The 23178-nt window shown below is 42.6% G+C and overlaps 1 protein-coding gene across 9 annotated transcripts in view; it reads right to left on the reverse strand.

The window, feature by feature from the left end:
• Positions 1–5: 5 nt before the first annotated feature.
• The window catches only part of GSE1 (Gse1 coiled-coil protein), a 510191-nt gene continuing 487018 nt past the window's right edge, over positions 6–23178 (reverse strand). For 8 of the 9 annotated variants that reach the window (XM_060788123.2, XM_060788125.2, XM_060788130.2 and 5 more), the window contains 8 exons: positions 19194–19786; positions 14937–15049; positions 14361–14631; positions 13291–13398; positions 10093–10467; positions 5086–5355; positions 1187–1290; positions 6–1049 (listed from right to left, as the gene is read on the reverse strand). In XM_060788123.2, coding sequence (XP_060644106.2) covers positions 915–1049; positions 1187–1290; positions 5086–5355; positions 10093–10467; positions 13291–13398; positions 14361–14631; positions 14937–15049; positions 19194–19786 — 1969 coding nt within the window. In that variant the 3' untranslated portion in view covers positions 6–914. The remainder of the gene's footprint in view (positions 1050–1186; positions 1291–5085; positions 5356–10092; positions 10468–13290; positions 13399–14360; positions 14632–14936; positions 15050–19193; positions 19787–23178) is intronic. The other variant, XM_060788124.2, reaches the window with a different exon arrangement.

Consider the following 23178-nt stretch of genomic DNA (forward strand, 5'->3'; position numbering starts at 1 on the left):
ACATATTGAAAATGGCAAGCTTTTTTATAACAATAATTAAAAAGTAATAAAAACATACAAAACATCTTAAATATGTACACAGTACAAGGCTCCGAAGCACCTTTTTTCAACTCTTTTAATTGCAAAACCTTGGTATGAAAATTCCACCACCCATTGGGGTACGTTATCTGTGTGTATTGTCTGTCGTATCGTCCCTCTTCTGCACATCCCTAACCCTAACCCTCTCCCCAATAATAAAAGGTACCTTCCGTTGAGTCATTCACGATTAATTTTTGTGTGTGAAGTGCATTTCCAGCCAAAAGCTGATTGATGCATGGGAAGTCACGTTTGGACGCGGCACGGTCTTCTGTCTGCTACTGCTATTGATCTGCAAATAATCATTCCTGTATCCAAAATATCCAGTTCATTCTAACAGAAACTGGTGTGTACTTGGTGTCCTCTTGGATTGACAACAAACAGTGTATTGGAGAACAAAGGGAAGGGTCAGATCCCAAAGGACAACAGCTGAACTAATATGGCAACGAAAAGGAAGGTGATTCCAGCCCCTTCGATGGATGAGAGGCGGGTGTTAGTGTCATTGGGGGAACCTCTGGGTTCAAAACCGAGGAAGGAGAGGAAATAGAAGGAAAACAACCTTTTGAATGTCTCACCAAAACTAGAGGTCTTCTTCTAAATGGGTTTATTTGCAGATTTGTATAAAGATTCAGTTGCATCTTTTCAAGAGATGGGTTTGGGTTTCTCCTGGATCCCACAATCCTTTGCTCCATGCATGGCACATTCTCTTTCATTTTATTTTATTTTATTTTTTTAAACTTCAAACCTCCCAGTGAAAAATATTAAATATTCCTGGTAATAAAATAGATTATTATTATTATTATTTCTATACTATGTGTTGGGCCTAGTGCAAGGGAGTGTCACCTGGGATACCCCTTGAAATAACTCCTAGACCACTGCATTGCAGGTAACGCAAGGCACTTTCGCAAGTGATCTAGTTCGGCCTGAAGTCGTTCCCTTTCCGAGACAATCTTCTGCTTCTGGTTCCTTAGTTCCTGCAAAAGAAGAGAAGTGTCAGCACGATGCAAACATAACATCAACGCAAATGTGCTTCAGTATTTTTGGAGCCAGCCAGACTTGGGACAGAAAATAAGACAACCATTGCAAGTTCCACCTTGATCACTAGACTCACCGTCATGGTGTGCGAGAGCTGCTCTGCTGTCAGGCTGAGACTGTAGTGCTGGGCCTCCAAGCGTCTGCACTGCGTTTGCAGCACCTGCCGTTCCAGGTTTTGTTCTGCAATCAAATTTGGATTATTAAGTCAGCCAAGGCAATTCCTTTGGATCAAGCTAGGTATCATCAAGTTTACAGACAACACCAAATTGGGAGGGATAGCCAATACTCCAGAGGACAGGAGCAGAATTCAAAATGATCTTGACAGATTGGAGAGATGGGCCAAAATTCACAAAATGAAGTTCAGCAGGGACAAATGCAAGATACTCCACTTAGGCAGAAAAAAACAAAATTCAAAGATACAGAATGGGAAATGCATGGCTAGAGAGCAGTACATGTAAAAAAGATCTTGGGGTCCTTGTGGACAACAACAACACCAACAACACTGGAAGGGGCCTGAGATTGGAAGGGCCGCAGCTGTGGCGCAACTGACTGAGCTGCATTAAGATCACTCTGAGGTTATGAGTTCGAAGCCAGCCCGGGTTGGAGTGGGTTTCCGACCAATTGTGTAGCCTGGTGTCGACCTTTGCAACCCGAAAAACAGTTGCATCTGTCAAGTAGGAAAATTAGGTACCAAATTAAAGTGTGGGGAGGCTAAATTAACTAATTTATGAGGCCATTAAAAAGACCCCAGCAAAAGCACTCCAGCAAAAGCATGTGGGGAATGCGGAAGAGCTTCATCAGTGTCGCAGATAACGATGAAAGCGACAGCTCCCCTGGCGGCCAGAAAAAGTTAAATAGCCTCTGTGTATGCCTGTATATGTTTGTATGTCAAAATTGGCATTGAATGTTTGCCATACATGTGTACACTGTAATCCGCCCTGAGTCCCCTGCGGGGTGAGAAGGGCGGAATAGAAATACTGTAAATAAATTACATTTGTTAAATTGTTCTTCATTTTAATTATTGTATTTTAAGTGTTATTGCACTACAAATAAGATATGTGCAGTGTGTATAGGAATTTATTCATTTTTTTCAAATTATAATCCAGCCCTCCAACAGTTTGAGAGACTGTGACCTGGCCTGGCCCTCTGTTTAAAAAGTTTGTGGACCCCTGATATAAAGTATATGAGAGGATACTACTAAATTGATTCGGATCTGTTATTGAACCCCAGCTTATTGCACAACAAGCAGGTTTCATACCAGGGAAAAACTACAGCCCAAATTCTTAATCTGACTGAGCACATCGAAGAAGGAAACGAGAAAGGTTGCATTACTGGAATAGTTTTTGTCGACCTTACAGCAGCCTATGACAGTGCAACATATGAAAATGCTGCAGAAAGTCTACCATATGACTCGAGACTATGATTTTACAAAAACTATCCAGATTCTTCTAGAAAACTGTAGCTTTTATGTGGAGTTTCAAGGCAGTAAAAGTAGATGGAGGAGGCAAAAGAATGGTTTACCCCAAGGCAGCATTCTTGCACCAACCTTGTTTAATATCTTTACTAACGATTAGCCACAACCACCACTCACAAAGAGCTTTATATATGCTGATGACCTTGGCCTAACAACACAAGCAAAAGACTTTGAAACAGTTGAAATCCAACTTACTAATACCTTGAAAGATCTCTCCAGCTACTACCAAGATAACCACCTGAAGCCTAATCCTGCCAAAACACGTGTGTGCTTTCCACCTATGCAACCGTGGAGTCAACAGGAAATTGAAAGTCACCTGGGAAGGTCAAGAGCTTCCATCCTAAAAATCTTGGTGTCACCTTAGATCGAACATTAGCATATAGGAAACACTGCTTGAACACCAAGCACAAAGTAGCTGCAGGCAATACCATCCTGCGGAAACTTAGTGGCAACACATGGGGTGCAGACCCAAAATTAGTAAGAACATCAGCCCTGGCCTTGTCTTACTCAACTGCTGAGCATGCCTGCCCTGTTTGGCATAGGCCTTCCCATGCAAAGCAAGTGAACATAGCATTGAATGAGACATGCAGAATAATCACAGGATGTCTTAAACCTACACCTGTTGATAAACTCTACAACCTAGCTGGCATTGCCCCCCCCCCCCCGATGTGTGATGGGAAGTTGCAGCTAAATGTGGTTGAACTCTGTGAAAGCCATCCACTGCATGGCTACCAGCCTCCTCCCAGTAGACTCAAATCAAGGAAAAGCTTTAGGAGAACGACCACTACTCTTGGCGTCCCTCCAGCAACAGCAAGGGTATCCCTCTGGGCAGCTAAACCAGGAAATCCCAACTGGATGGCCCCCCGCAAGAGAGGGTCTTCCTCCAGGGGCAAACCAAGAATGGGCAACCTGGAAGTCCCTGAACAGACTCAGAAGTGAAGTGGGAAGATCAAAAGGCAACCTGGGAAAATGGCACTACCTGCCAGAAGGGACAGAGAGTTTCATCTATGCTGATGATCATGCCATTACCGCTCAAGCAGGGAGCTTTGAGATGGTTGAACAGAAGCTCTCCGAAGCTCTAGGTGCTCTTACTGCCTATTACAGGGAAAACCAACTGATCCCTAATCAATCTAAAACACAGACATGTGCCTTTCACCTTAAGAACAGACAAGCATCCAGAGCTCTGAGGATTTCCTGGGAAAGAATCCCACTGGAGCATTGCAGCACACCCAAATACCTGGGAGTCACTCTGGACCGTGCTCTTACCTACAAGAAGCACTGCCTGAACACCAAGCAAAAAGTGGTGCTAGAAACAATATCATACGAAAGCTGACTGGCACAACCTGGGGATCACAACCAGACACAGTGAAGACATCTGCCCTTGTGCTTTGCTACTCTGCTGCTGTGTATGCATGCCCAGTGTGGAACACATCTCACCACGCTAAAACAGTGGATGTGGCTCTTAATGAGACATGCCGCATTATCATGGGGTGTCTGCGCCCTACACCACTGGAGAAATTACACTGCTTAGCACCTGACATCTGCCAGGAAGTAGCAGCCAATTGTGAAAGGACCAAGGCAGAGACATCTCCAGCTCATCCCCTGTTTGGGTATCAGCCTGCACGTCAACGACTTAAATCAACAAATAGTTTTCTAAGATCTACAGAGACACTTGCTGGAACACCTCAGCAAGTGAGAGTCCAAAAGCGGCAGGCTCAAACCCAGCACCTCAATCCGTGGGTGATACCAGATGAGAGACTCCCCCCTGGGCACACAGAAGACTGGGCGACTTGGAAGGCGCTGAACAGACTACGTTTTGGCACCACGAGATGCAGAGCCAACCTTAAGAAATGGGGCTACAAAGTGGAATCCACGACATGCGAGTGTGGAGAAGAGTAAACCACTGACCACCTGCTGCAATGCAACCTGAGCCCTGCTACATCCACAATGGAGGACTTTCTTGCGGCAACACCAGAGGCACTCCAAGTGGCCAGATACTGGTCAAAGGACATTTAATCAACTACCAAGTTTGCAAAATCTGTTTGTTTGTTTTGTTGTGTTAGAAATGTAATACAATGGTCTGGTTGCTGATGACACGATAAATAAACAAATACTACCTAAAAGAATCCCACACCTTGTGTGACTGTGGAGCAGAACAGACAACTCCGCATCTGTATGCTTGTCCACTATGCCCTGCCTCATGTACAGAGGAAGAACTGTTGGAGGCTACAGACAATGCCATTGCTATTGCCCATTTTTGGTCAAAGGATATTTAGCCACCTGCGCTCCTTCTATTTTTATCGGTTTTATACTAATTTGTGCAATGCTTTTGATACGAAATAAGATACTTGCACAGGGAAGTTCATTACTGGGTAAAAACCTTGAAAAAAATTTACATAAATATTTACAGGAAAAGCGAGTATTCAAGCAAAGGATTCTAAAAATTATAACCACATAACTAAAAAAGAGCAGAAGAACCCTCCTGAATCAGTGCAGCTTACCTTCTATATGTTCCTGGTAAGCCTCAAAGATGGCTTCAATCCCATGCCATTTGGGTCTTGGCTGCTCTTCCTCTTCTTCCTCATCGTCCTCTTCTTCAGAATCGGATGTCTTGTCATTTTCTGGGGGATTGAAGCCCTTATGCTGGGAAGCTCTCTGGCCATTCTGCTGCGACAGAGACACCCAGCTTGAGGTTTGCAATTCCGGAATGTTATAATGGATGGAGGCATCAACCTTATGGTTCTGCTCTGCTGAGTGCACCGTTGCATTACCTAGAAGCCAGAACACAAAAGAGATAAAACACTCATTTCACATGACTATTCGGCCATTGTTTTGACCTATGTGTAAGCTAGGATCGACTACGCTCTCAGAACACGAATGTGAAATGCATGTGGTTTTTGTCCCTTGCACATCTTTTGTGTGATTGCCTAAACTTTCTGTGATAAGACAAAGATGGCTGTGTAAAAACACTAATTAACCCACAGCAGAAGCGCATTCATTTTGTATGGAACTTCCCCCAGATAAGTATTTTTAAATGACATTTCCCACACTCATTTTTGTATATTCTCCTGAGTGGTTCAGTCAGCTGAAGATGTGGGGTTTGGGGGTTCAGCGCCTTTAATAATAATAATAATAATAATAATAATAATAATAATAATAATAATAGTATCATAGAATCATAGAGTTGGAAGAGACCTCATGGGCCATCCAGTCCAATCCCCTGCCAAGAAGCAGGAATATTGCATTCAAATCAACCCTGACAGATGGCCATCCAGCCTCTGTTTAAAAGCTTCCAAAAAAGGAGCCTCCACCACACTCTGGGGCAGAGTTCCACTGCTGAACAGCTCTCACAGTCAGGAAGTTCTTCATGTTCAGATGGAATCTCCTCTCTTGTAGTTTGAAGCCATTGTTCCGCGTCCTAGTCTCCAGGGAAGCAGAAAACAAGCTTGCTCCCTCCTCCCTGTGGCTTCCTCTCACATATTTATACATGGCTATTATATCTCCTCTCAGCCTTCTCTTCTTCAGGCTAAACATGCCTAGCTCCTTAAGCCGCTCCTCATAGGGCTTGTTCTCCAGAGCCTTTTAGATCATTTTAGTCGCCCTCCTCTGGACACATTCCAGCTTGTCAATATCTCTCTTCAATTGTGGTGCCCAGAATGCAATATTCCTGCTTTGTGGCAGAGGGGTTGGACTGGATGGCCCATGAGGTCTCTTCCAACTCTATGATTCTATGATTCTATGAAACAATACAGATACAGTAAGTGGGGACACCATGCTTCGTGGGGACACCATGGTTGGCATCTTTGTTAATCACAACTGTTGAATGTCATAGTCAACAGACAGAAAATCGTATTGATTCAATAGGTGTCATCCAGTTAGAACTAGTAACAGGATTTAAGACCACATCTTTTGTTATGGAACATTTCTTTTTTTTTTTTTAAACCCTCCTGCAGAGGTTTTTTAAAGCACTGAAACGAGCTTGAGGAGAACTTGGTGTTCTCAAATAATCCAGGCCGATTTTCACAACTTTGTATGTCTAAAGGGGTTGGGATTTAGCACAGCAGGTTAACTGCCAGCTGCAGTAAATCTTGCTAACCAAAAGGTTGACAGTTCAAAGCCTGGGTTGGGGTGAGCTCCTAGCCGTTCAGTCCAGCTTCTGCCTATCTAGCAGTTCAAAAACAGCAATGTGTTTTTCTTTGTCTTTGTCTTTGTCAATAGGACAAAGACAAAAATCCTAACTAAAAACATGGACAATGCTAAGAAGTCGAGATTAGAGAACACCACAAATTTAAGTGTGACCAACAAGATAAGATACTTGGGGATCTACATAACTCCTAGTAACTCACAATTAATTAAGAACAACTTTGAGCCAACATGGAGAGAAATTTGTAAAAAGATGGAAGGCTGGAGGCAGTTAAATCTAAGCCTCTTGGGCAGAATTGCCCTTATCAAGATGAACCTCCTTCCCAGAATGATGTTCCTATTCCAGATGATTCCTGTGATTAGAACTAACCACCTTTTCATTCGATGGAAAAGAGACATGATGAAATTCATCTGGTGTGGAAGCAAGGCAAGAATCAAATACAAAATAATGATAGACGCTCGGGAAAGAGGGGGCTTTGGCCTACCTAGTCTGCAATCTTACTATGAAGCCTGTGTTCTATCCTGGGTCAAGGAATGGTCAACCTTAAAGAAGAAGAAGCTTCTAAATCTTGAAGGCTTCGACATTAGAAGAGGGTGGCACGGGTATCTGTGGCATGGCAAGGCCAAAATTGAAAAAAATTTTACAAATCATTTTATAAGGGCTGCTCTGCTAAAAGTGTGGGAGAAACACAAAGGGAAACTATACAGGAAAACTCCTCTCTGGCTGTCTCCCTTAGAAGCCACACAGAAAAGGGAATTACCAAACGAAAGATGGCACACCTACAAAACACTCCTGGAGAGAAGAGAGGGCTTATGGAAACTGAAATCCCTGGAAGCCTTGAGAGAAACGGATGAGAAGCTTTCCTGGTTCCATTACATGCAGATTACTGACTGCTTCAAAGAAGATAGAAAGAAAGACTTCTCCTCACAAGAGTCATTGTGGGACAAAATAATGGAAAAAGATAAAAAAAGTGGTCAGAGCCCTATACGGGAAACTCCTGGAGTGGGAAACTGAACTGGAAGTTGTAAAGGAGAATATGACCAGCTGGGCTGCCGATTTCGGGCACTCTATTCTCCTCAGCGAGTGGGAAACAATATGGAGGAGAAAACTGAAATTCGCAAAATCCACCAATATACTAGAAAACTGGCAAAAAATCTTCCACCGGTGGTACCTAACTCCTCAGAAGATGGCAAAATTCCATAAAGGGACGAACAGTGATTGTTGGAAGTGCGGGGGAGAGCTGGGTACCCACTATCATGCATGGTGGCAGTGCAAAAAAGTTAGGAGCTTCTGGCGGGAGGTGCATAGGGAAGTGCAGAAGATCTTGCAGATAAAAATGGGGTTTAAAGCAGAATATTTTCTCTTACACCTGCTGGATTTTCAGTTAGACTCTAACAAAGATATGTTGTTGTTTCATTTTTCAGCAGCCGCCAGAATTGTGCTCGCCAGCAAGTGGAAGAGCAAGGAGTCTCCAAATATTGACACCTGGCTACTAAAAATTAGAGATTTAATGGAGATGGATACTCTAGCGACTATGTCTTATGATATTAGCGAGAGATGTACGATTGATTGGCTACCATTCAGGCAATATCTGAAAGAAAAGAAGAGCATAATTTTATAATTTTATAATTTTTTGAGATTTGGGAAGCGGCGTAGTTCATCAAGAGACTTTATATTCTATTGTTATTTGAATAACTCTGCTGATTCTCTGAGGAAGTCCACCTGTTGATTGCACCTTGTCAATAGAATGATGCCTCTGTAATTTGTGTGTGTAATTTGTGTGTGTAGGTGCTATGTAGCACCAATTCTCAGGCACCCCCCCTCCTCACTAACCTCTCCCTCCCCTCCCGCCCTCACCTTCCCTCCCTATACCCTCTACCCACCCTAACCTCAGGGCTGATTGTGGAATGTGTAATGTTTAATGTTCATTATTCAATGCTTAGTGGATCACAACTGAATAATTGTGTGATTGTGTAATTGTGTAATTGTATAAATGTATGTTTTAACTATATGTCTCAAAAACAAAAAACCCTGAATAAACACTATTAAAAAAAAACCAAAAAAAAACAGCAATGTGAGTAGTTAAATAGGGACCGCTTTAAAGCAGGGAGGCACCCAAAAGGAATTGCCAGAAAAATGCTGGCGATTTCAACGAGGAAGTTTAGAAACAAAGCTCTTCAGCAGCGATGGAGCGACAACACCCTCCTGTGGCCAGAACTGAGCATAGCCTCCAAGAGGCTGAAGATGGGGAAAAGCCTATATCTCTTGTCAGTATATGACGGCATTGAATGTTTGCCGTATATGTGTTCTGTGACCCGCTCTGAGTTCCCTTCGGGGTGAGAAGGGTGGAATATAAATACTGTAAATAAATAAATAGAAAGATAAGTCTCCGTGGTGTTACAAGATCCCTTTTCAGCTGTGGTCACTATATAACATGGAAAGAAGAAGACCTAGGAGCAGGCCCGTAGCCAGGATTTTGATTGGGGGGGGGGGGCTGAGTTTGGTTCGGGGGGGGGGGGGCGAGTCTGAGTGAAAGAGGGTCTACCCTAGCAAACTTTTAGTATCGTTACCCCGATACCCCCATGCATATGGGATATATAGTGGATTTGTGCTTTTTGTTATGGGATATATTGAGCATGGTGATCAGATCATGATATGAATAAACATAACAGTTTAAATAATGTACCAGTAAGGCCTTCTCGCGGACCACCATGAGAATTTGGGGGGGGGGGGGTGAAGCCCCCCAAGCCCCCCCCCCCCCGGCTACATGCCTGCCTAGGAGGTGACATGATCTGAAGGGCTGCAGAAAGGAGTAAGTCTGATTTTTGTTGCTTCAGAGATTAGAATACAGAACCAGTGGGTGCGAATGACAGGAAAAGCCATTCCACCTAAACTTTAGGGACACTGCGCTCTGTGCTTCCTTGTTTATGCCACCTAAATAAATATAAATAAATAAATAAATAATAAATAAAAGGTTTTCTTGAAAAGTTGCAGGAGTAGATCCACAGTATTTCATCTTTCAACATGGCCATTAAATATATACATGCCTTTAACTTTGAATGTAAAGGCCCTTGGGTGTTATTGTCTAATGTTTATTGCTATTGTTTTAATGTTTATTGCTTTGCTTTATGAGTTTATTTATTGTTGTATTTGTTATGCTGTTGTTTTATTGATGAGTTGGGCCTTGGCCTCTTGTAAGTTGCACCGAGTCCTTCGGGAGATGTTAGCGAGATATAAATAAAAGATTATTATTATTATTATTATTATTATTATTATTATTTACTTCCCAATTGTGTGCAGATGTTCCTGCCTGGACAATATCAGTACCATCTGTCTCCATTTTTGCTAGTTGCATTGTCAGTACCTTTGTGTTTCTGCAGTGCTTTCTGTGTGGACTGCAGCACCGACTCGTGAAACTGATGTGCAAACTCCTCGGCTATGAAGGGCTCCCATGGCTTGTTCTTCCCATTCATGCTGTGTGACAGTGGCACGGGGACGTCCTTCGGCAAAGAGCTCCGGACATAATTGAGGATGCTCAGACTTTTCTTGGCCACATGCCCATCGCTCAACTTGGGCTTCTCAACAGAGACCGAAACTGGCTCCTTGGCTCTCAGGAACTCATGCGGCCGCAGCTGGTCTGTCCTGCAGGGCTCCACGGTCTTCGGGGTGTCTGGCAGGGAAGGGGCAGCCATGCTGCCTGGTTTGTCTGACTCCACTACAGTTGGCTGTACTTGTGGCTCTTTGGGAAACAAACAAACAAATCACAATATAACTCAGGACAACTAAGCTTACCTATAGTGGTGCTTCTGCATAGACACCCCCTTTGTCTAGAGATCTATGGCTTAACACAAATGTTGGGGTGGGGAGTGTTAGGGAAAACTACCCTAACATATAGCAGAGAATCCAAAAACCAAACAGGATACTAAAAGGTGAGCATTCAGCTCAAGCGAGCAGAGCATGAGATGCTGTGTGATGTGGCTGTAAAGAATTTAGAACTTAGGAGGAAAACATGAAGAGTCCAATTTTTAAAAAACAACAAAAGGTGTTGATATTGTATATTCTTTGTATGTTAACACATGTTGTGAACCGGTCCGAATCCCTCTTTGAAGGTGAGAGGGTCGGTATATAAAACCTTGAAATAAATAAATAAATAAATTACAACTAGCTGTCCCCTGCCATGTGTACAACAATAAATAAACTCATAAAACAAAGCAATAAACATTAAACAATAACAATAAACATTAAACAATAACACCACGACACAGTTAAAATCTAAGGCCGGGCCAAATGTAATGATTAAATTTTTTAAAAAATGCTGGACATGACCAAGTGAAATGGATAGGTTTTTGGAGAGAGGTGCGGTATGCAAATAATCTTAAATCTCTAGTAAAGTGCATTTGGGACATGATGCTTGGAGTTTCCTATTCTGGGAAGGCACACTGGAACAACCATGTCTTCAAGCTCTTCCTAAAGATTACCAAGTCCCTTTGTCTGCAAGACTTCCTTCTGGGCAAGCGTATTTCAGATTTCCGCCTTTAGCAACCTTGGCAAAAACATTGAAAGGAAAAATGCCCATGTGTCTCATTATCTCCAATTGCTTCCTAACCCCTGACAATTGGCAAGTGCCAGGAACAGAAGGACCATGTGTCTACACGGCAGTATCATGGACCCGCTGCTTTGGTGACATTGAGTAGCATACCTTCTCAAATTGAGTCATTTATCTTTGCACAGACAGGCAGGCTTTCTTGGCAAGTCAGTGTTTCCTCCTCCTCAAGGATAAACCCAAGGTAGATATTTTAGTTATTTCTTCAAACATAGCAGCCAAAGGGGTAACGTTCTGACTGAGTACAAATGCAGATCTGCACATCACAATGTCATTTAAAGAGATCTTTTGAATATGCTTGTTAGAAATTTGGGGGAAATTCTCAGTTGGAGTCCATTTTTTTGTGAACTGACTAGATCAGTGTTTCTCAACCTTCCTAATACCGCGACCCCTTAATACAGTTCCATATGTGGTGGTGACCCCCAACCATAAAATCATTTTCGTTGCTACTTCATAAGTCATTTTGCTACTATTATGAATTGTCATGTAAACATCTAATATGCACGGTATATTTACATTCACTGGACCAAATTTGCCACAAATACACGATACGCCCAAATTTGAATAATGGTGGGCTGGGGGGGGGGGGGGGGGGATTTGTCATTTGGGAGTTGTATTTTCTGAGAATTATAGTTAACTTATTAATTCTGAACTCCACCAACGATTGAATTGAACCAAACTTGGTACACAGAACTCCCATGACCAACAGAAAATACTAGAAGGGTTTGGTGGGTGCTGACCTTGAGTTTTGGAGTTATAGTTCAACTCCATCCAGAGAGCACTATGGACTCAAACAATGATGGATCTGGACCAAACTTGGCATGAATACTCAATATGCCCAAATGTGAACACTGGTGGATTTAGGGAAAATAGACCTTGACATTTAGGAGTTGTGCTTATAGAATCATAAAATCATAGAATTGGAAGAGACCTTTTTAAAAGCACTCTTCAAAAATGTTTGTGTTTCCTCATGGACCATCGACCAATACTTTGATGTTTCTTCCCAGTCAAATCCTGTTTTATTATCTTGTTTATAATGCTCTTTTATCTGCATGTAGTGTAACCACGTAATATTTGCATTCATTTCTTTTATTTGTTGGTAAGCCTTAATCTCAGTAGTGTTCCTTATTAAGATGTCTCTATATGTCGGCCACACTCTTATTTACATATTTTACGACAGCGGCGAGAATATCTTTAGCAAAAATTTGGAAACAAGACTGCACTCCAACCATGGATGAATGGCTGGGGAAAATCAGAGAAATAAGAGAAATGGACGAATTAACATTTTTCTTGAAGAAAAATACCGGGAAATCGACAAAGAGGACAGATTGGGCCCTATTTGGTGAATATGAGAAAGAACGAAGAGAATAAGAGGAAATGGATACTTTTTTTAAAAAAATAACTGGAGAATTTAATGAGACAAAAAACCTGAAGATGAGATGGAAGTCAATTTTTTTTCCTTTTTCCTTTTACCCTTTCTGGAACTGATGGTGGGAAGTGGGTGACAATTTATTTTATTTTATTTTCCTTTTTTATTTTTTTCTACTTTCCTACTTTTCTATCTTCTTACAAATATTCCTCCTCTTTCGTTGTAACTGTATAATATTCTAATAAAAATCATTATATATATATATAAAAGAAATAACTGCATTTCTTAATAGTAGAGAACTGGGCACTGCCATTTGATGGCCTGGCAGTGCCTGGGACAATCTTTTGTTGAGAGGTGATTAGATGTGCCCGATTGTTTCTCCTCTAACACCCATCTCTTCTCAGGTTTCAAGAGAGGGAAAATCATCCAATCACAACATCTCTCCTGACACACAAGCAGAGAGAGATCTCAAAGCACACAGCACATACTCTCCAGACTAAAGAGTAAGAAGTCAGATTCAAAAGCTTGCAGTAGAAAACACTCAGGCAGTAGAAAACCCAAATGCAACAATCCCATTTACAGCCACTTACCAGCTTGAGCAATGCTAGGACTGTCCTGTGGGGAGCTTTTCACTGATGCTGATATGGAGGCACTTTTTTGTTTCATGGCATGGAACATCTCCACTAGTTTTTCTTTATCTACGAGATAGAAAGGAAGTGTGTGAAGCCGACTTTTCCCAGATGTCAAATGAGAAAAGCCACATATCTACAGAAACTAAAGAAGACAATCCCTCAGTTTATGTTACCATTGTGTCTTAATGCTTAATTCTGTGCATATGTTGCATTTTAAAAAGTTAATCAAAGTGGACCTAGGCCTGTGGTCAACAGAATCCAGCCATGCCATAATACTTGTGTTTACTAAGACAGCATTTCTCAACCTGTGGGTCGGGACCCCTGAGGGGGGAGTTGCAAGAGGGTTTCACGGGGTCACCAAAAACCATCAGAAAACAGTATTTTCTGTTGATCATGGAGGTTCTGTGTTTGGCCCAATTCTATCCTTGGTGGGGTTCAGAATGCTTTTTGATTGTAGGTGAACTATAAATCCCAGCAACTACAACTCCCAAATGTCAAGCTCTACTTTCCCCAAACCTCACCAGTGTTCCCATTTGGGCATATTGGATATAGGTGAACTCCAAAACTCAAGGTCAATGTCAAATCCTTCCAGTATTTTCTGTTGGCCACGGGAGTTCTGTGTGCCAAGTTTGGTTCAATTCCATCATTGGTGGAGTTAAGAATGCTCTTTGATTATAAGTGAAGTATAAATCTCAGTAACTACAACTCCCAAATGACAAAATCATAATTTTGGAGTGATTGTTGCCAAATTTGGTGTGATTTCGTTCATTGGTTCTTTTGTTTTTGTTTTTAAGGCACAGAGCATATATATATATATATATATATATATATATATATATATATATATATGCACAGCCACACACATACACAAATATATACACACACATACACACACACAAAATACATATATACGGACTGGGCCACAGCAACATGTGGCAGGGGATGGCTAGTTGCTAAAGTTACAGAATGCAGACTGTAATAGAGATTCTGGCCTTTGTTCCTACCACTGCTGTCAAGCCGGTGCATACCTTTCCTTTTCTCAGCAGTGATGTGAGTTAAGTTGAAGGTGGTGAGAAACCTCTTCTTCTCCTCGAAGTTGGGACTGCAGTTCATCTCATCTGGGCTGTAACGTGTTGAAAGCACGAACCGTGGAGAAGGCGTCCGGCGTTTATTCTGGACCGTTGGTGGGGAAGGACTCCTTTCTCGCAGCATTCGCCGCCTTTTCCTCCGTTTCTGGACCAGCAATTCCTCCTTCTGTTGCTGGGTGGTCAGCCCAAAGAGCTGCAAGAACTCTAGTTTCTTGAAGGAAGGAAAGACTTTATTTATCATCAGATCTCCTTTTCTTAAGGAACGTATCTTTTTGGAGGGGAAAGTCACCAGAACATGACTTAGTTCACAAAAGAAAGCCATACTACTTTTTTATCATCTCTTTAAGAGATATTCCTAGCGATCTGCTGGTTTCTTCCAGTATGCAGACATATCAATGACTCAGGCAATGAGGCAAGTTATTAATGGTTTCTCCTCAGGCATGAAATTATGTGGCACCAAATTTCCCAAGAGATACTTGCTGAAGGCCACACAGATCCACAAGAAATAAAACTTACTTCCGAAGACGTGTCCAGCTTCAAAGGGGGCTGCTCTGCAACGCAACGTAGGTGGGCTCGTACTTCCTCTTCATCGCTCTCATCATAGGAGTCATCTAGATCATAATAGTAACCTGCGTGCACAAGGCAGGAAGGCAAAGGTCACGCCTCTAACTCAGGCATGGGCAAACTTTCCAATTTGGGGGCTGCATGACGGGCCTGGGTGGGTGGGCTGGGAGGGAGGGGGTTCTCCCCAAGCCCCCTCCCTGCCCTTTCCTCCCCTTCCTCTTCTCTTTCAGAGGCAGAAAGCGAAGGAAAGACGGGAAACGTTTGGGTCCCAAAAGGGTTGGCCTTGGTCAGGATGAGATGGTGGACGGGAGGGGAAAAGCGCATCCATTAGACCCAATATTTCCTACTCCACCATGTCCCCTGGCTCATCAGTTGGGAGCCCCTCCACCCAGCAACAATATAGTAATATATAATACTAATATTGGGCTATGCTCAGAGGTCCTCAAACTAAGGCCCGAGGGCCAAATACGGCCCTCTAAAGTCATTTACCCAGCCCTTGCACAACAGTAACAACAATTCTATATCATCAGCCCAGCTTGTCCGAACGCATCCACCTCTACATCCCATCTCGTAATCTAAGACTCCAGAGAAGGAGCTTCCACCACACTCCCAGGAAGCCAGTATGCCACTCTCCAGGAAGTTCTTCCTATTCTTTTCAGTCAAATCTTTTCCCCTGCTATTTGAACCCATTGCTCTCTTTTTTCCCCCTCCTCCTCAATGGGAGACCTTTTGAAATCTTGGAACATGGTTCTCATGTTCCTTCTTAACCTTCTCTTCTCCCAGCTAAACATTCACCAGGAGGAAAGGAGAAAGAAGGAAAGGGAGGGAAGGAGGAAGGGAATGGAGGGAGGGAGAAAGAAAAGAGAGATGAAAGGAAAGACAAAAGGAAAGGAAGAAAGGACAAAAGGGTGGAAGGGAATGGAGGGAAGGAGGAAAAAGAGATGAAAGAAACACAAAAAGGAAGGAAGGAAGGTGAAAGAGAGGGAAGGAGGGAGAAAAGGAAGGAAGGACTAAAGCAGGGGTCCTCCAACTAAGGCCTGGGGGCCGGATGCGGCCCTCCAAGGTCATTTACCCGGCCCTCGCTCAGAGTCAACCTAAGTCTGTAACGACTCAAAAGCATACAACAACAACAACAATCCTGTCTCATCAGCCACAAGCAGGCCCACACTTCCCATTGAAATACTAATAAATTTATATTTGTTAAAACTGTTCTTCATTTTAATTATTGTATTGTTTTTAAGTGGGTTTTTTTGCACTACAAATAAGGTATGTGCAGCGTGCATAAGAATTCATTCATGTTTTTTTCAAATTATAATCTGGCCCTCCAACGTTTGAGGGATTGTGACCTGCTCCTCCGTTTAAAAAGTTTGAGGACCCCTGGACTGAAGTGTGAAAGGGAAGGGAATGAGGAAAGAAAGATGGAAGGAAAGACAAAGAGGAAGGAAGGAGGGAGGAGAAAGAGGGAAGGAAGGACGAAAGAGTGGAAGGGAAAGAAGGAAGGAGGGAGGAAACAGAGACGGAAGGAAAGTAAAAGGGAAGGAAGGAGAAAGGGAGAAAGGGGAGAAGGGAGGAAAGAGAGAAGCAAGGAAGGGAGAGAGGGAGGGAAGGAGAAAGGAAAGAGAGAGAGAAGGATAGGACAGTTAGAGAGAGGAGGGCCTGAGAAAGAGCTGAAGGGGCCACCTCCGACCCCTGGGCCTGGGTTTGCCCGTACCTGCTCCAGCTGAATGTTTTCCAAACAGCTTGCTTTCTTTTTCGCTCATATTGATCCAGCTAAGCCCTACCACAAAAACTGTTTGCTTCATACTGAGTTGTTCTAAGGAATGACTGAATAAATTGCCATCACTGTTCTACGCTTATGGAAGAAGAGCAAAGGCAAACCCAGACCCCATGCCAACCAGGGCAACAGACCACTTCCACCATATTATATTACAAAAGATAACAGACTGCTCTGCAGGTAGAAAAATAGGTACAGCAACACAGTAGCGAACTCCATTGCTAGCTGGCTTTGAGGTCCAAAAGGGTCAATGGGGTTGCCAAAGGAGAAGAAGAAGCATTGAGGACAAAACAGGCTGAGCCGGTGCCCAACGAGCCATGAGCAGCCAATAGAAAACTGCCGAACAACACACCACGGATGCTTTTACAGCCTGCATACTCACACTCCCTCAGCTAACTGCTCCCAACTAAGTGCTTTGCTTTCCTCCATTCCACGAATCCTACTCTGGTTGTACATTCCAGATTAATATTTAAAGCTGCTTTATTAGCCTTGGCTCATCATTTATTAATTGGGCCTGTCTTGGCGGCAGGATTTACACAGCAGCGCGAACTGGGTGTTCAAGGCGATTTGCAAACTCAGGAGGGAGAGCAAGTGAGCGCGTTCTGTTTGCAAGGAGCAATTAGTTCCCTGACAGCAATGTGACCCCGGCTATTAGGGCTTTGATGAAAGCTCAAAGGCTACTTCTCACTAATTTCACATTTACTAGGCATTAGTCATTCAATTCTTGTGTTGTTAACACATGGAAAACCAGGCAACAAGCCCTGGAAAGCCTTCACAAAAAAATCAAGAAGTAGCATTTAGCCCTCAAGATGCAAAAACCATGTACCCATCACTTTTAGGCGCATCTTCAGTGTAGAATTAATGCAGTTTGACACCACTTTAACTACCAATTGCGCAATCCGACGGAATCACAGAAGTGAGTTTTCTCTGCCAAACCAAAACCCTCATGATTCCATAACATATAAGCTCAAGATCAGAGTTTTTTACTTTAGGGTCCAGTTTGATTCATCACATAGCTCGGGATGAGTACATAAGCAGTTGGTTTAAAATCAATTCTAAGAAAGCTTCCCCCATCGTCCTTTCCGCATCCCTTCTAAGTCATCTGGGTATTGACATGGCTCTCAAATCAATCAACCAGAGACTGTGGGACATTGCCTTTTGTGAGCTGCGCTCTCGCTCTTACGTATCTTGTTCCTCTAGTGCCCTGTCCATACATTATGTTAGGCCTTTCTATGAAGCAAACTATCTAAAGAACTTGCCTGAGGCCAAATATCACTGCCTATTTCCCAAAGCAAGGTGCAATGTGCTCCCATCTGAATTGCTGCGTGGGAGATTTGCAGGTACCCCATATAATGACAACAGAGGCTCCTACACTCCTTTTTAAATCTCCATTTACTGAATAAACTCGAGTATAAGCCTAGTTTTTCAGCCCTTTTTTTAGGCTGAAAAAGTCCCCCTCAGCTTATACTCAAGACAAGGTTATTTATTCTTTTACTCTCTTCTTCTTCTTCTTCTTCTTCTTCTTCTTCTTCTTCTTCTTCTTCTTCTTCTTATTTATTTATTTATTTATTTTATTCTATTTATTATTATTACATTTATCATTTTACTCTATTATTATACATTTATTATTTTACTGTATAATTGTTGTTATTGCTACATTCATTATTTTAATCTTTTTATTATTGTTGTTATTATTAGATTGATTATGTTACTCTCTTTATTATTATCAAAAGGATACGTAAGCACATTTGTTTATTTATTTACGACATTTATATGCCGCCCTTCTCACCCCGAAGGGGACTCAGAGCAGCTTACAAGTAAAAAGTAAATACAATATATTATTATCATAGCACAATATTAATATTATATATAACATTATACTGTAATATTATTAGTAATATTACATTTAATATAAAATATGTAATTATAATATCATTTTATTAGTAGTAGTAGTATATTATTTACATTGAAGAAGGTAAATAATCATTTAATCAGAGTTGGACAGTCTTATCTTAAAATACCATTTTTGTAAATATTCAAAAATATATAACCTACTGATTCCTCAATTAATGTAATTTAATTGGTATCTGTTTTTATTTTGCAATTTACCAGTAGCTGCAGCATTTCCCACCCTTGGCTTATACTTGAGTCAATCTGTTTTCTCAGTTTTTTGTGATAAAATTAGGTGCCTTGGCTTATATTCGGGTCAGCTTATACTCGAGTATATACAGTACGTCTTTTCTGAAACACCTGGCATCCTACAGCAGAGGATAATCTAGAGCAGGCCTGGGCCAACTTTGGCCTTCCCTCCAGGTGCTTTGGACTCCAACTCCCACAATTGCTAACTGCCAGAATTGTAGGAGTTGGAAGTCCAAAACACCTGGAGGGAAGGCCAAAGTTGGCCCAGGCCTGCTCTGGAGAGACTACGGACTTACCTTTCTCTTGGGCTTCCCTCCGTCTCTTCTCCTCCAAATCCAGTTTGCTGACCAGCTTGCGGTGCTGTTGCAAGAATTCATCGTAAACATACATGGGGTCGTGGCCCCGGAGTAAAGGATGCCTATAAGGCGAGGCGGGTTTACTGGTCAAGGTGTCAACTAATGGTCCAGTCTGCGAATGGGCTGCCCTTTGCTGGTTCAAAATGCTTTGCGTGGACTTCTCCAGTTCTGCTAAGAAGGGTCCGTGGGCAAAGCCACTATGTTCTAAACCTCCAGGCTCTCTGGTCGGCGGATACTTGTCCAAGGCGTCTTTTTTCCTGGCACTTTCCTCCGCTTTCTCTGGACAATAGACCCGCTCCACTTTCACCAGGGGGATGGCTTGCCGGCTGGGCTCAAACTGGCTGGCATGGCTTTGGAGAGGGTGGCTTTCCTGCACCCTTCGGGATTCGGTGTTGTTGTCAATCAAGGAGACAGGGTTCCAGAGGGAGGTGGGGACAGGATGGTGCTGCGGCTTCGGGGAGATGAGAGGAGGGGGACCTCCAAAATGCTGCGGTGGGTCTCGGCTACTTGCCTCAGAGCGGTTTGGTCCCAATCTGTATATAAGGGAGAAACACAGAAATTAACACTGAGCACAAGAGCAGCTTTGCAGGGGGTGCCAGGTACTATTCCTCCCAATATAATACTGGATATCAGTCATAAATGCATGATTAGGAGGCTGTGCTCCACAAGCAATTCCGTTTATGTGTTTGTTGTGAACTGCCTTCAGTGCCGTAATACTGCAAATCCCACTGGAGCACTGCAGCACACCAAAATGCCTGGGAGTCACTCAATTTATTATTTATTTACTCAATTACAACATTTATATGCTGCCCATATATATACAGGGTTAGTCAAAATGCATAGGCCAATAAGCCATTCAATTGAATGGCTTATTGGCCTATGCATTTTGACTAACCCTGTATATATATATATATATATATATATATATACACACACACACACACACACACACACACACACACATACACACACACACACACACAATATATTATATTATTAGCATAGTACAATATCAGTATTATATATTACTATATTGTACTATACCACTATATTGTAATATTATTAGTAATATTACATGTAATATAAAATATATAACTCTAGACCAGGGGTCCTCAAACTACGGCCTGAGGGCCGGATACGGTAATTACCTCAAAGGTAATTTACCTGGCCCTCACTCAGGATCAACCTAAGTCTGAAATGACTTGAAAGCACACACAACAACAACAACAACAACAATCCTATCTCATCAGCCAAAAAGCAGGCCCATACTTCCCACCAAAATACTAAGAAGCTTATATTTGTTAAATTGTTCTTCATTTTAATTTTTGTATTGTTTTTAAGTGTGTTTTTTTTTTGCACTACAAATAAGATATGTGCAGTGTGCATAGGAATTTATTCATATTTTTTTTCCAAATTATAATCTGGCCCTCCAACAGTTTGAGGGACAGTGACCTGGCCCTCTGTTTAAAAAGTTTGAGGACCCCTGTTCTAGACCATGCTCTGACTTATAAGAAGCACTGATTGACTATCAAGCAAAAAGGAGGTGCTAGAAATAATATGGTACGAAAGCTGATCGGCATAACTTGGGGATCACAACCAGAGCCAGTGAAGACATCTGCCCTTGTGCTTGGCTACTCTGCTGCTGAGTACACATACCCAGTGTGGAACACATTTCACCACGTTAAAACAGTGGATGTGACTCTTACTGAGACATGCTGCATTATTACAGGATGTCCACGCCCTACACCACTGCAGAAATTATACTGTTTAGCTGGTACTGCACCACCTGACATCTGCAGCAATGGAAGTAGCAGCCAGCAATGAAAGGACCAAGGCCTTGACATCTCCAGCCCATCCTCTGTTTGAATATCAGCCAGCATGCCAACACCTTAAATCAAGAAATAGCTTCCAAAGAGAGAGAGAGATACTCGCAGGAACGCCTCAGCAAACAAGAGTCCAAAAGTGGCAGGCTGAAACTGGAACCTCAAGCTGTGGCTGAGAACAGATGAGCAACTCTCTCATGGATGCACAGAAGATGGGACAACTTGGAAGGCACTGAACAAACTATGCTCTGGCACCATGAGATACAGAGCCAAGCTTAAGAAATAGGGCTGCAAAGTGGAGCCCCATGACATGTGAGTGTAAAGAAGAGCAAACCATAGACCACCTACTACAATGCAACCTGAGCCCTGCCACATGCACAATGGAGGACTTTCTCACAGCGACACCTGACAAATGGCCAAGTGGCCAGTTCTGGTCAAAGGACATTTAGCATCATGCCAAGTTCTTTTTCAAAACTTTGTGTTTTAAATGCATTTTAACTGTACCCTCAACTTGCCTCTGACACGATAGATAAATAAATAGTGCCATCATACAGAAAAACAGCCTAAAAATCAAGTCACTATAAAACAGTATTTTTTTCTTTGAAGTTCCGCATTATGCATTGAAGTGTCAGTTTCCTTTGCAATATAGACATTCCTCTATTATAGCTGGTGTTGTTTGTTTGTTGTGGCATGCCTTCAAGTCCTTTCTGCGATCCTAATGCACATGGGAGTTTTCTTGGCAAGATTGGTGCCTTCTCTTTATATGTGTCTTCACATGCCAACTTAGGGTGATCCCATTAGGCGACAAATATTCAGAGGTAGTGTTGCAGTTCCTTCCTCTGACACAGAGCCTACAACACCTGAGATTTGTTGGTGGTCTCCCATCTGACCCTGTTTAGCTTCCAAGATCAGATAGGACCTAGTGATTTTAAGGTACTGAAGCTTGAACCTAGCAGTTCAAAAACATACAAGTGTGAGTAGATAACTAGGTACCGCTTCGGTGGGAAAAGGCAAAGAGATGCTCCAAACATTCTTGCTGGACACACAACCAGGAGGTGACAATGCAGGCTCTTTGGCTTGAAAATGGGAGAACCACCTCCTCAGAGACAGAGATGAGCACTGCCTCCAGGAGCCGGAAATGAAAGGAGAAGCCTCTGCCTTTGTTTGTGTGTCTCACTATACACGATTGTAAAGGCATTGAATGTTTGTCTATGTATGTAAATGCTGTAATCCATTCTGAGTCCCCTTGGGGAGAAGGGCAAAATATAAATAAAGTGTAATGTTGTTGTTGTTGTAAGGGGCCCGAGCGCAACGGGTTAAACCCTTGTGCTGGTAGGACTGCTAACCGACAAGTCAGTGGTTTGAATCTCGAGAGAGCGGATTTGAACCGCTGACCTGTTTGTTAGCAATCCCGCTAGCACAAGGATTTCATTCATTGTGGGAGAGAGCGGGTTGAGCTCCCATCTGTCAGCTCCAGCTCCCCATGCAGGAACACAAGAGAAGATTCCCGAAAGGATGGTAAAACATCAAAAACATCCAGGTGTCCCCTGGGCAACGTCCTTGCAGACAGTCAATTCTCTTACACCAGAAGCGACTTGCAGTTTCTCAAGTCATTCCTTCTGACATGAAAAAAAAATATTGCATTGTGAGCTGCAAAATTAGAAGGGCCATTCTTCCCTTGATCCACGGGAGGGAGCTCAACCAGGACCAAGATGAACATTGACGGCTGTTTGGAGTCTGGAATTGAAGTGACATCTAGCGGTGTTTACAATTAATGCAGCAAGCTATTAAGAATCACACCTCTCAACTCTTGGATGATTTCTCACTTCTATAGCACCCTTCTATGTACTGATTTATCAATGTCACTCCCTTCCCTTTTTTTTTCACAGTTGCTACATATATGGAGGTGGAGGAAAGGTTAATGTGGTTGTCAGTCCTTTCACTGCCATGACCTTCCCTCCCTAGCCTGCAAGATGGTGATCATGTTTAGGGGATGGTGCTGGGGAATTTGTTATTTTGGCAAGTGGAATGTTTAATCCTGGTAAACATATCCTAAATGCATGAGATCCCATCTGATTTTGGCAGCAAAGGAGGGACAGCCC

Source organism: Anolis sagrei, chromosome 8 (assembly GCF_037176765.1).
Source record: "Anolis sagrei isolate rAnoSag1 chromosome 8, rAnoSag1.mat, whole genome shotgun sequence".
In the NCBI taxonomy this organism is placed as follows: Eukaryota; Metazoa; Chordata; class Lepidosauria; order Squamata; family Dactyloidae; genus Anolis; species Anolis sagrei.